The sequence below is a fragment of the Spermophilus citellus genome (genome assembly GCF_964194105.1).
Source record: "Spermophilus citellus genome assembly, chromosome: 12".
Taxonomy (NCBI): Eukaryota; Metazoa; Chordata; class Mammalia; order Rodentia; family Sciuridae; genus Spermophilus; species Spermophilus citellus.
The window spans coordinates 82976953-82989667 of NC_138198.1; the positions used below are offsets into that span (position 1 = coordinate 82976953).

At 45.7% G+C, this 12715-nt stretch overlaps 1 protein-coding gene across 2 annotated transcripts in view; it reads left to right on the forward strand.

Annotated features, from left to right (window-relative positions):
• Positions 1-12715, forward strand: part of CABLES1 (Cdk5 and Abl enzyme substrate 1) — a 110700-nt gene that overhangs the window by 45650 nt on the left and 52335 nt on the right. For both annotated transcript variants that reach the window (XM_081262619.1, XM_081262620.1), the window contains exons 2-3: positions 31-102; positions 4823-4915. In XM_081262619.1, coding sequence (XP_081118745.1) covers positions 31-102; positions 4823-4915 — 165 coding nt within the window. The remainder of the gene's footprint in view (positions 1-30; positions 103-4822; positions 4916-12715) is intronic.

The window sequence follows — 12715 nt, forward strand, 5'->3', positions numbered from 1 at the left end:
TTTTTTTTTTTTTTTTTCTCCTCTCTGTAGACGTCGCCTCATCTCCCAGAGATCATCCTTGGAGACCCTGGAAGATATTGAAGAGAATGCCCCTCTCCGGAGGTAATTTTTCTATTTCATTTATGTATTTATAAATGGCTGGCAGTATAAGATTGATTTATTTTTAAAGTTCTGGATCTACAGAGTTAAAATTTTAAAATGACCATCTGACATATGGAGCCCCAACCCTGAGGACACAGCACTAGAAAACTAGAAAATCCCTATTATGTATGCAAGTAGCTTAGTTAATCTGTGAATTGGGGTGCTTTTCCTCTTATGGTCCCCTACCCTCACCCTCCTACCGCCCCTATTTTTTTTCTTCTCTGTTCAGTGCTGGGGATTGAACCCAAGGGCTTGTGCATGCTCCATCTCTGAGTGAATCGGCAACCTTTTCATTTTGAAAGCTGCTACTTTTATAGAAGAGCCCGGTATTGTCCTGGGTATAATTACACAGTCGTTATAGTCTTGGAACTTCATTTTTAGCAAGAAGGGACGACCAGAACTCCTTAGGAGGGCACTATGACATCACTTCCTGGCTGGTTGCTGGGGAAACCCAATTAGGACAATTTGAAGAGCTCCCTTGGGTCTGAAAGCATTCCATTTCTCCCTTGAGATTAGGAAAGTGCTGGCCAGGCATCTTTTTTGGGTGAAGGCGGTTGCTGAGCTCTGCAGTACCTGTGACTTACCCCTCCTCTACTCTTGCTTTCTCTGTTGACCGACCCCCATACAGAGGCCCAACCAGGCCCTCTCCATGGAGAAAATACTGACCTCTGCAGCCCTCATCTGGATGGGGGCAGCAGCGTGGGGTGAGGAAGCGGGGCTCAACCCTGCAGAAGGGGCTGAGGCAAGATGGAACTCTAGGGCTTCCTTCACAGGGACCACAAGGCAGCCAGTGGGCAGGAACCTCAGCCCCCGTGACCTCCCATGAACTTGCATCCATTCCTCCTTGAACCTACATCTGTACTCCATGTGCCTTGGCTGCTGGTCAGGACTTGGAAGTCCCCGGACTTTCCTCCCTGAGCCTGGGAGGTGCTGCTGTGGAGGACAGTGTCTTACCCTAGAGAGGGCTCCTTGTCCCACTCCCAGGCTGGAGGTGGTATCCACAGGTCCCAACCACAAGAGAAGTAGAGGGCAGGGTAAGCCCAGACTGGCCAAGGCTCTAATTGAAAGTGGCATGTGACTGTGAATCTGGTCACTGACATCATCCCAAAGAGGGAAAAAAGCCAAAGCCACAAAAGTCTCATCATCACTTTTGAAGTCTTTGAAAATAAGTGCAGCCTCTGGGAGCACAGGAGGATGCACAGCGTGGAGCCGCCGTGGTGGAGAGTACGCAACTTGGTCATGAGCCTTCTGCAAGCCACCGTTGAATCTTGGGAGGAGGCTGTTTCCCACAGGAACTTTTCAGTGACCTGCATTAAAAGTCAAGGTGGGAAACTAGCTTTGGTCCAGATAATTGCTAAGCATGGAGGAGCAATGTCTTCAGGTGGCTGCAAGTGGCTTTGGCCTTAGAGCAGTGTGGTCACCTCTGACCAAGGCTCCCTCTCCTCCTGCTGCAAATGGGAAAATCAGTGAAGAAATCTAAAAAAGGGTCCTGGGGCTTTAAGAGGCTGCTAGAAGCTTCAGTTTTCAGAACTGTGTGGCAGCTGTGAGTAGGTCACTTGGTGTACAGGCGAAAGTTCTCCCTCCCCAGGGTTCCATGACAGGGCCACTATGCCTCTGAACACAGGTGACACTGGGTCTCTGGGAGCCTAGGAGGGAAACTTGGGTGCTGTGTTCATGGTCTATATCCTGGAACCCTCCTCTCAGAATCCGTCTAGACTGGCAAAGGATCTAAGTAAAAAAGTGGCTTATCTACCTTAACTATGACTTCATTGAACTTTCACTTACAGAATATAGTGATGAAAAATTCGAATCAATTTTGTATAAGTGTAAACCATTTAAAACAATCAGAAATCAGGGCAGTTTTAGAAGTCTTTATTTTCCCAAATGGACTTTTTTAATTAAAAAAATATTTCTCATACTTAACTTAGAACTTGCTCCTAGGAAATAAAAATTAACACAGTGTAGAAGGGTCCTTTATTTTTGGGATCTGGGGTGTTGAGAGATTGGCCTGACTGTTGTAACTGGTTATGTGGCCTTGCAATATCATTAGTGTCTCTGGGGCCTCGGTTTTCCCATCTATAAAATGGGAGGGCTGAGTGGGCTCTATCTCTGAGGGTCTTTCCACTCTGTGATAGGAAAGGACCAGTCATGACATCAAAATGTTTTGGGAACTGTGGGGGTGGAAGGCTTTTTAGCCCAACTTGCTTTTAAGCTTAGCACATAAAACAAATGGCTCCAAGGCATCTATTAAAACTTTTGCATCATTAAGTGTATCCTATAATCAGTGCTAACAAGAAAGAGCTAATCTTTCATTAAATTAGTTTTTAATTTAATTCTATCCTACTTTAATTTTGCATCACTTAAAATGTATGATTTTCAATGGATATTTACAGATTAATGCAGGCGGCTTTGAAATTAATTTGTTCTTTGCTTAACCTGCTGCAACCGGCACACTCAGTATTCCTGTTTCCTTGGCAATTGTTGCTAATGCCACAATTCTCTTAAAGCATCGCTTAGGTTCCCTGGTGGTTTAGTTGAGTGCTTTAAAAAGGCAAGACAACAAACAGCTTGCTGAATGAAGAGCTAGATTAGGAGGGTATATAGTTAGAAAGGGGAGCTGATATGGAAAAACAGGATTTTTATTGAGTTATCCTGTTGATAGGTGCTGGTGGCTTCTGCTGTTGAAGTTCTTACTGCTACTGCCTCCTTGCTGAGCTGGTATGGACAGCTACCTCTGGCCTTATTGCTGACTTCCTGGAATTTGGTGCTTCCCTTCCTGGAGATGGGGAGCAGCTAGGATTTCCTCCTATGGGCTGGCAGTTCCTGCTTCCCGGAGGTGGGAGGAGGAAGGTGCTAGAGTTTGCTAAGGTGGCAGGATCAGTGAGCCGACTGCACTATTGATCTCTTGACCCCACCACCCTCAGACTAGCTGGCCCAAGAACTCTGCTTTTGGGGGTGGAGTGAGGTAAAAGTAAGACACTTCTGAGCCTTGGGCCCTATCTAGAAACCCCTGGAACCATACCTTCCTTTAGGCTTTCAGAGATTTTCTTCTGTTCAGCAATCCCACATTTCTAGAACCTCTGTGTCTGACACAGTGGAAACTTTAAATGACCTGCACACTCAAATGGTCATGGGTCAGAACTCACCGTAGTGAGTTCATGGTGGAGGTTGGGAGGATGTGGTCTTTGCCAAAGCTTCTGGCTCCAAAGGAATAGATGATGATCAGACGTGGGGCTGTTCTCTGGATCCACAGCCCATGGAAGGCCCTTGGCCAGATAAATATCTGATAGTGTATATCCCTTTGCTTTGGTCACACTGGCTAATTCAGAGGTATTTTTGCAAGTTAAATTACATTTTAAGGTGTTGTTTCTTAAGGAGGGAAAATAGCATTCAGCACTATGAGAAAGGTCTCCCAGAAGTACTAGCCCTTGTTAGAAGTGTAGGTCAGGGTGGGTGGAAGATGCGCCAGGCGTGACCTCCCTGGAGATATTCCTGGGAGACAGTAAAGATGGGTATTGCCCTACAGGCCTGTGATCCTACCCATTCCCCAGCCTACTTCCTATACCTGCCCCTCCCACGGTTCACTTCCTGTTGGGTCTTGATCTTACTCCTTTGCCTGAAGCCTATTAGTAAGAACTGATTGAATTCAGATGAGGTCCCAGCCCAGATCTCTGCGTGTGGCCTTTGTGAAGCTGGGCACTGCTTTCCCAAACTTGCTTTCTGAAACAAGGTCACGGGCACCTGTGTCCCACAGCAGAAGCCAGCCCTTGGAGCCGATGGTGAAAAAGGATTTTTGGTATGTGTGTGTGGCGGGGGGGGGGGGGGGGGGGGGGGGGTGCCCAGAAAAGTCATAGCTCCCTTTGTCAAGAAAAGTCCAAACTCCAAATTCTCACTTATTGGGCTTTTTGCTTTGATGGTGGTGGTGATGATGTTAGTTTTGTAACTTAGAATTTCCCAGGTAACTTTGACCATATTGTGTAGAAAAATAAGATCTATATGGCCTTTAGACTTGCAGTACAGTGAATGTCGTATATTTCGGGGTAGGGGGAGAAAATTTGAATCCAGGTCACTTTGATTCAGTAGGTATTTATTTAAAATTTACCTTAAGGCAAAAAAATAAATAAATAAAAGATAAAGCACACTAGCTGGGTTGATTCTTCTTCACATTAAAGCATGGTCAAGTTGGAGTTGAGGCAACCATCCAGGCAAGTCAGGCCAAAATTGTGCTTTGGAAGCAAAATGATTCAGGATTGTTTTGAAACTGAATTTCCCATGTTATTGCTGTAGCCCCAGAGCCTTTAAATTTACAACTTTTCTCTTTCCTTTACCTGTGTTGATGCAGGAGGATTCTTTTTTTAATGACAACAAAGAATAATGTCTTTGGAATCTGTGTAGACTATGATAACTGTAGACTGTAGTTTTCATTAGCCAGCTTTTGGAGACGCATATAAAATATTATCGGTATTATCAAGGAAGTTGTCTGTCATTGGGTTTTGTTTTGTTTTGTTTTTTTTAACTTCCTTGCTTCTAGCCGTATTGTCTTCATTATCCCAGCGACTCCTGCCTGCCTGGGGGCGACTCAAACCATTTGTCTGGTCTTTCCTTCCTGTCTTTGTGTGGAGATGTCTCAGCTGTCCAGCGGGCAACTGACTCTAGTTTTTGAAACCACTTTATTTTTCAGATGTCGAACTCTCTCAGGTTCGCCCAGACCAAAGAATTTTAAGAAGATTCATTTTATCAAGAACATGCGGCAACACGATACCAGGAATGGCAGGTACCACCTGAACCCAAAGCTGCCTTGCCTGGCGGGGGTGGGCTTGGGGGGGGAACCATTTTCATGGCCAAAGCTGAACAAGGCTAACCCTACACTTTTAGGATGAAAGGGATCTCAGGGGACCCTGCCCCCTCCAGATGATCTCTACCCACTCCTTCCAGAATCACCAAAAGGAATCTTGGTGGGAGGCTTAGACCAGCAAAAATTCGATTTTTTTTTTTAGATCAATACATAATATTTTTATAAAACACTTTGAACAGAAAAACAGGTTTTCTTCCCCTGCTTTGTTGGTTTTCTTTTCTTTCTTTCTTTCTTTTTTTTTTTTTTTACCACCACTGTATGCAGTGGTCAGTAAATTCCCTGCCAGATCTGCTCCTGTACTTGGCTCTAGCTCTTGGCTTTGGTTCTGGCTCTGACTGTGGCTTCAGCTCTCTTTAGGAAGACAGAACCAAGGCTCTGCCAACAGATTCTTCTTCAGGGCTGGTTCAAATTCCTGGGCCAGTTGACCTCTAATATAGGTGTTTCTCCAGTTCTTCGGTACTTCCTTTGAAAAACACTATTAAATAAAAATTATTGTAATTAAAACTTATATGGCCTTGAGATTCAACACTCTCCTGATGACAAATAGAATCATCATTGCCAGCATGCTTATGATCGCATGGCTAAGTGCATTCATCCCAGCCCAGTGGTGAGGATCAAGCTCCTGGTTTCTGGATCCTCTGATGCTCTGTAACCCTCAGGGACAGCTCCTCCCTGCTGGCTAGAGTGGGAGAGTTAGAGATGCTGACCCAGAGCAGAATTGTCCTGTTTCAGATCATCATCATTTTTTTTTTGAGGGGTGGTGGTGGTATAGAGGGGATTGAACCCAGGGGCACTCAACCACTGAGCCACACAAATCCCCAGCCTTTTTTTTTTTTGTATTTTATTTAGAGACAAGGTCTCACTGAATTGCTTAGGGCCTTACTAAGTTGCTGGATCCTCCTGCATCAGCCTCCTGAGCTGCTGGGATTAGAGGTGTGCACCACCACACCTGGCCCATTTTATTTGATCTGCTAATTTCTAGAAGACCATATGTGCCCTACTAATGTTCTTCAGTCCTTACAAAAAATGACTATGGTTTTAAAGGTTTATTTTCTTGGAGTTATTTATATCTAATTTTTAAACCTCATCAAGATAGGGAACCTAATTTTAAAATAGTTGGAATGGTTTTAGAACAACAAAATGAAGTTGGTATATGTTCGTACATTGAGTACAGAGCTTTTAGTTAAAATTTACTCAACTGTTATTTTTTTTTACTGGAATACTGTAACAAATTTCCTCTCACCCTTACACATACTGTCACAATTGTTATACTCTATTCATTTAACTATGATCTTTTTTCCTTTGAGTTGGTTTAGCATAACTGTCACTTATTTACATTTGTGTTTTTTCTCCCATCATCTCTCTGACCTTAGCGTAAGCACAGAGAGGATTTAATTCCTAAATAAAATCAATGATGGAGCCAACAAAATGGGCCAAATGAATAGTGTTCTGCCTCTTGAGGCTGGCACAAAGTCAGATAATTCCCTGGCATGGTTAGATAGTGAGAGGATGTAGTTCATAAAAGATTTGGATTCACAGGATTTCCAAAAGACATTATTGGAGCCACCTCCCCACGTACCCTTGACCTACAAGCGGCATCCACAGGAGAGACCCCAGTGGCCGGAAGTTTGGCCAGGGAGATTGGAGGGGTTGTCGAGGGAATCTTGGCCTACCCAGGATGCATGGACTGGAAGTGAGGGCAGGAACAAGAGCTGTGAGGCCCACAGGCCTCTGTAGGCCATACCTGCCCAGGTGAGAGCTGCCCTTCCAGTACCAACAGAACGTGAAAGGCCTCATGTTTTGGAGGGGCTCGCCTTCCTCCCTCAGATTTATTAGCAAGGATGGATTGTCCTCAGAACTTGGGAGGAAGCCAGGAAGAAAATAGGATTTCTGAGGTGACAGGAGGAAATTGTGGGTAGGAGCCGATGAATGAGAGGATGTGACCCAGCTTTGGAGAAAGTGAAGCAGAGCACTATGGGAGCAGAGGGGGGCTCCTGGTGGGGGGGGCTATGCCACTTAGAGGAGCTGCAGCCCCAGTGGTGGTGGGAGGAGGGGGTCCCGGTGGTGCTCATGGTAGGGGTCTCTGGCCCCACCTCAGGAGTGGCAGGTGCACAGCTGCTAAGGTTCCTCCAACCCCAACATTCTCAGTCACCGCTCCAGTCCTGCTCCTGTCCAGTGGTGAGCCACTTCCTGGTGACTTTCATCTAGCACAACCCAGCCCAGCCTCCTAGCAGGGCAGACCCAGGGCCCAGTCACTCTTTCTCACTGAAGACCCTGGTGTTGAGACTCCCTCCCTTGTCCCCAGATCCGCTGACTGTGTGATAGAGGCCCAGTCTTGAGGAAGACTTGGGTCCTTCCTCATAGCGAGGACCAGAGAGCAGCTCACAAAGTGAGCAGACAGCTCTGTGGTGAGACTCTGACCTAAGCAAGAGTTTCAAGAGCAGTTTTGAGATAGGAGAAGAGGATAGATATCCTCAAACGGAGAACCAGATAGGATGAAAGACAATACTAGTAGCATGGAAAAAGCAAAAAAAAAAAAAAAAAAAAAAAAATCCCCAAGTAGACTGCATGGCCAATAATGTGCAAGCAGCTGTTGAGGAATAAACCTTGGGGCCTGGAGAGTGCCGAAGGAAGCAAGCTGAGAGTGACTGGGAGTTGTGCTGCAGGCCACTGGCTAAGGAGGACCATTCCCTGACTCAGGTCCCGGGCCAGACACAGCCTGCACCATTACAGTCCAAGGGAGTGATGAGCCCTTGACTGGACCTGTAGGTGTTTTTTTGTCACTAGCAGGTAGGGGAAGTCACGAGGCGGGGGCTGCTGCTCTTCTGGCTTAACACAGAAGACAGGATGGTGCTCTGGGACCCTGGGGGAGTCATGGTAGACTTACAGTTGGAAAGGAAAGCAGCATTCCCCTGGATTTTAGAGGCACAGATCTCCAAAAGTGCAGACTAAGGAGTGAATTCTTGAGGCTAGGACCATGTTGCCAAAAGAGCCTATGATAGATAACATGATAATGGGTGACATTGATTGATTGCTTACGGGGTGTCAGACTCAAAGTATTTCATATACTTTAACTCAAGACTTGATACGTGTTTGCTGAATGCCTGAATGGAGGTATCTTTTAAATAAATTTCAGTCTTCAGGAGTAGATCTTGAATATGTTTGGTTACATGGCAAGAGGGCTTTTAGGTTGCTAGTGAGCTGACCTGTAAGTAGGAGATTAGTGGCCCAATGTAAACTGTCCTTGAAAGTAGAAGAGGGAGCTGGGTGCGTGGTGCACGCCTATAATCCCAGCTGAAACTGGAGGATCATGAATTCAAAGCCAGCCTCAACAAGGCGCTAAGCAACTCAGTGAGACCCTGTCTCTAAATAAAATACAAAATAGGGCTGGGGATGGGGCTCAGTGGTTGAGTGCCTGAGTTCAATCCATGGTACCCCTCCCCCAAAAAATATAGAAGAGGGAGTCAAGATTATCAGTGTCGGGTAATGTGATGTAAGACTTATCCAGCCTTGGCAGGCTTTGAAGATAGAGATGGGGCTGCAGATCAAGGCATGCAGGCAGTCTCTAGGTGGAAAAGGCCAGAAACCACTTCTCCTCAAAGCCTCCAGTGAATTCCAGCAACAAGACCCATGTCAGTTCTGATTTCCACAATTATCATAAATTTCTGTTGTTTTAAGTCACTAAATTTGTGGTAATTTGTTACCACAAACACAGTAAACTAAAGCACTGATCTTTCTCAGTCAAAAGAGCACACAGCTGGGAGGAGGAAGGTGGAATTCCAATGCAGGTATCTGATTGCTCGTGGAAGGGAAAGGTGAAATCCATACATTGTAACACAGCACGTCATGGTTGAGTGTGAGAGAAGTCTGGAATTTTGATTTAAAAAATCATTACGACTTAGAAAAGAATGGTTTAAGCAAGCTTATAAGAATGAAATAAAGTGAGACTAAAGCCCCAAAGGAACTAAATACCATTGGAAAGAGAAGAAAATTGGAGCCCATGTACCTTGCTGGTGGCACCGTTCGATGGTGTGGCTGCTACAGAAATCAGTTTAGTACTTGATTAAAAAAAAAACTCTAGAATTACCACATGAGCTAGTAATTCACTGCTAGGTATACACCCCAAAGAATTGAAACGAAGTATTCAAACAGGTATTTGTAGACCAGGGCAGCATTATTCATGATAACCAGAAGGTGGAGACAAGAAGTGTCCATCAAAGGATAGATGGATAAACAAAACAAAAACGTGGTATGGTGCGGGAAGTCATTGGGCCACGAAGAGGAGTCAAGTGCAGAGACACACCGCCTTGCACGTGAACCTCAAAAATGCTGCTGAGCGAACAAAAGAAGCCAGACGCACAAGGTCAGATATTGTGCGACTCCATTTATATGAAATATCTAAAATAGGTAAGCCCTTAGAGGCAGAAAATAGACGGGAGCTTACTTGGGCCTGAGAGGCCGGGGAGTTATTGTTGAGTGGGCACAGTTTCTGTTTGAGGGTCACAGAGAAGTTTTGTAAGTAGACAGGATGTTTGCACACATGGTACATGTCCTTAGTGACACTGAATTATACTCTTACAGACTGTCTGATGGCATATATTTTTTTTAAAGTTGTAGACGGACACAATACCTTTGTTTTATTTATTTTTATGTGGTGCTGAGGATCGAACCCAGTGCCTCACACATGCTAGGCAGGTGCTGTGCCACTCAGCCCCAGCCCTCAATGGTGGTTTTAAAACCATATTCAGCAGAGGAAGGGACAGGATCTGAGCCTTTTGGGGTTGATGGCAGCTGCTGGCCTACATTTAGCCTCTTCAGAGAGGAACTATAAGGAACTATAGTTCTCCAAGCACAACTGTAAAATGTAGACCCTAAACAAAGCAGTGTGCCAACACACAGTAGGCACACACTAAGTGTTAAGTAAATGAGTGGAGAGGTCTGATTAGTAGGTTTCAGTCTTCAGATCCCAGGAATTGGAGAGAATTTAGAAGTATTCCTTAAAATGCCATGAAGACTAAAAGCAGTTCTGAGTCTAATGCCCAGGCAAATGCCGCCTTGCGTAGGAAAGAGGCTGTGATAGTAGCGGAGGGTGAATTCTGATAATCACACTGGAGAAGCCTGGGGCTGACTGCAGGCAGATATTGGGAACAGATGGTTTGTGTGCTTTTTAGCAAAGAATGTGGAGGGTGCTTGCCGTCTGCATGAGTTCACCAAGGAAAAGTCACGTTAAATTAACTTCATCTTCATGGATGGAATAACTAGGTTAGTAAATGAGGGGGCTGCTGTAGACATTACAGTTTTTATTTAAGCAAAACATTAGGCTGCTCCTGGAGGCGAGCACAGCCCAGTGGATAGGACGGTGCAGGGGGCTTGGCGATTCTGAAGCAGCAGAAGCTGCTGCAGCTGGAGTTTGTTAGTGACCTTTGACCTTCATCTGCAGGGGGTGGGGGGCAGTGGGGGATTGGAGCAGAACAGCACGGTGTTCCCAGCAGCAGCATCTCCTCCCCACATAGACTGTGATTGGAGAGGAAGCTGGGAAGCCTCTTCTGCAGGCAGCACATGGAAGAACAGAAGCAGGGACAGGCAGAGAGAATGCACGCTACAGACGGGATGATGCAGTTGCATCATCAGCTAGAAATGCGGAGCCTGGTTCGCCAACATTAAGATGAGCACAAATGTCATTTAGTTAAACTGTCAGTTACAGTACAGTACTTTTTCAGAAGTTCATATGAAAAAAACTTCTTGGCATTTAGATGCGCAGCGTGTTCCCACAAGGCAAATAATTTGATTCAAGATACAGTGTAAGCTAATTTAGCATTTCATAGTAGGCTAGTATCAGACACATGTATGGCTTTTACATACTGTTTTTTTTTTTTTTTGTTGTTGTTGTTGTTTGGCATACAGTTAGGGTTGGTCCCATCTGTTGTGTTGGGATCAGCATGAGTGTCATGTCTGAAGACATTGGATTTGTGTTCTGATGGCCCCCTTGCAGTAAACTTCTCAGAATGAATCTTGCTTCTAGACAGAAGGTAAAATTTGGGAGTCCAGTTTTCTTTTTAATAATCTTCAGTTCTTTCTGGACTTTAATGTCTCTCTCACTGAGTTATGAGTTTGCTTAAGCCATTCTTTTTTTAGTCCTTGGCCTTTATCGAAAGGTTTTTTAAAAATCAGAATTTAACAGAGACTTTTTCTCGCGTTCCACCATGCCATCCGTGCTCTGTTACAGCACATGGGTGTTTAGCTCCCACCATCTCCTTTGCCGCGGGCTGCCTGGACTGGACTCCCCCCTCCCTTTTCTAGCTAGTGGTTTAACTACACGGACTGCGGTGATGCCCGGGGATTGTCTATTCAGAACGTGTTCCCGACACCCACTCTGGTGGGGCTCTTGGGATAGGGTAGTGAATAAAGTGGACAGGGAAGGTCCTGCCTTGGGGACTTGGAGACTAGTTAGGAGACAGTTGATAAACAATTAAACATGTAGCAGGAGAGAGAGACGTGCGCTATGGAGAAGGACTGGAGCTGCTGAGGGTCAAGGGTGGGGGAGGCATGCTGGGCAGCACCCAGGGAGAGCACCCAGTGAGAGCACCCAGTGGAGGTGTGCAGGAGGGGAGGAAGCCAGCCCTCTGCTATCCCAACAGGAGGAGCCACAGGGTAGGTGCAACAGTAGTTGAAGAGGCACTGAGGCCAGAACACAGAGGGTGTGTTTGAGGAACTGTAAGAAAGCCGGTATGGTGGGGCAGAGTGAGAAAGGAAGAGAGGAGAAGAAGAGCCTCAAGAAGTTGGGGAACTTATGCTTATTGACAAGGTAGGAGCCATGGGGGGTGCCAAGCAGAAGAGAGGTATGACCTGGCCTGCCTTTGAACATGACCACTCTGACCAACCAAGAGTTAAGGACAAGCATTACAGATCATGTTAGGTAATCTCTTTCTTATAGAAAAATCAAAGGGTGAGGGACTGGGGATGAAGTTCAGTGGTAGTAAAACTCTTGCCTAGCGCGTGTGAGGCCCTGAGGCAATACCCAGCACCAGCCAGGCGGGGCTTGGGAGGCTAAGACGGGAGAATTGCAAGTTCAAAGCCAGCCTCCGCAACTGGGAGGCACTAAGCAACTGAGTGAGACCCTGTCTCTAAATAAAATACAAAATAGGGCTGGGGATGTGGCTCAGTGGTTGCTGAGTGCCCCTGAGTTCAATCCCTGGTACCAAAAAGAAACAGCACCACCAAAAATAAATTGATTATTAATTAAAGGGTGGTATGAATTCATTTTGATGTGAAGTTCAAAATAACTTGAGGCCTTTAAAAAACTGTTTACAAATGTACATCTGCTCCTTTGGTGAAGAAGAGAGGCAGCCAATGGCCCACACCACAGCATCCCTTCAACATCCTGGGTTGAGGGTGGTTGGCAGGGGGAGCTGCCAATCACCATAACTCCCATCTGCATCTTCACTGACTTAAAGCAAAAGTAAAGACAGAGCTCAGTCCTTGGGCCTAAGTTACACCCTGGAAAATGACAGGCATTTACAGAGCCTCGGTGAGCAAGGCCAGCTGTTGCTATGTGAAAGCCCACTGCTGGGCAGGTAGGACTGAATCCCCAGAGTGGCAAGCAGAGATTCTGAGCGTGAAGAGTGAAGACAGCCAGTACTTTCATGACAGTGATGTCTAGTCACCCTCATCATCCTGTTAGGAAAGGAAGGACATTTCTTCTTGGTGCTTGCAGGTCTT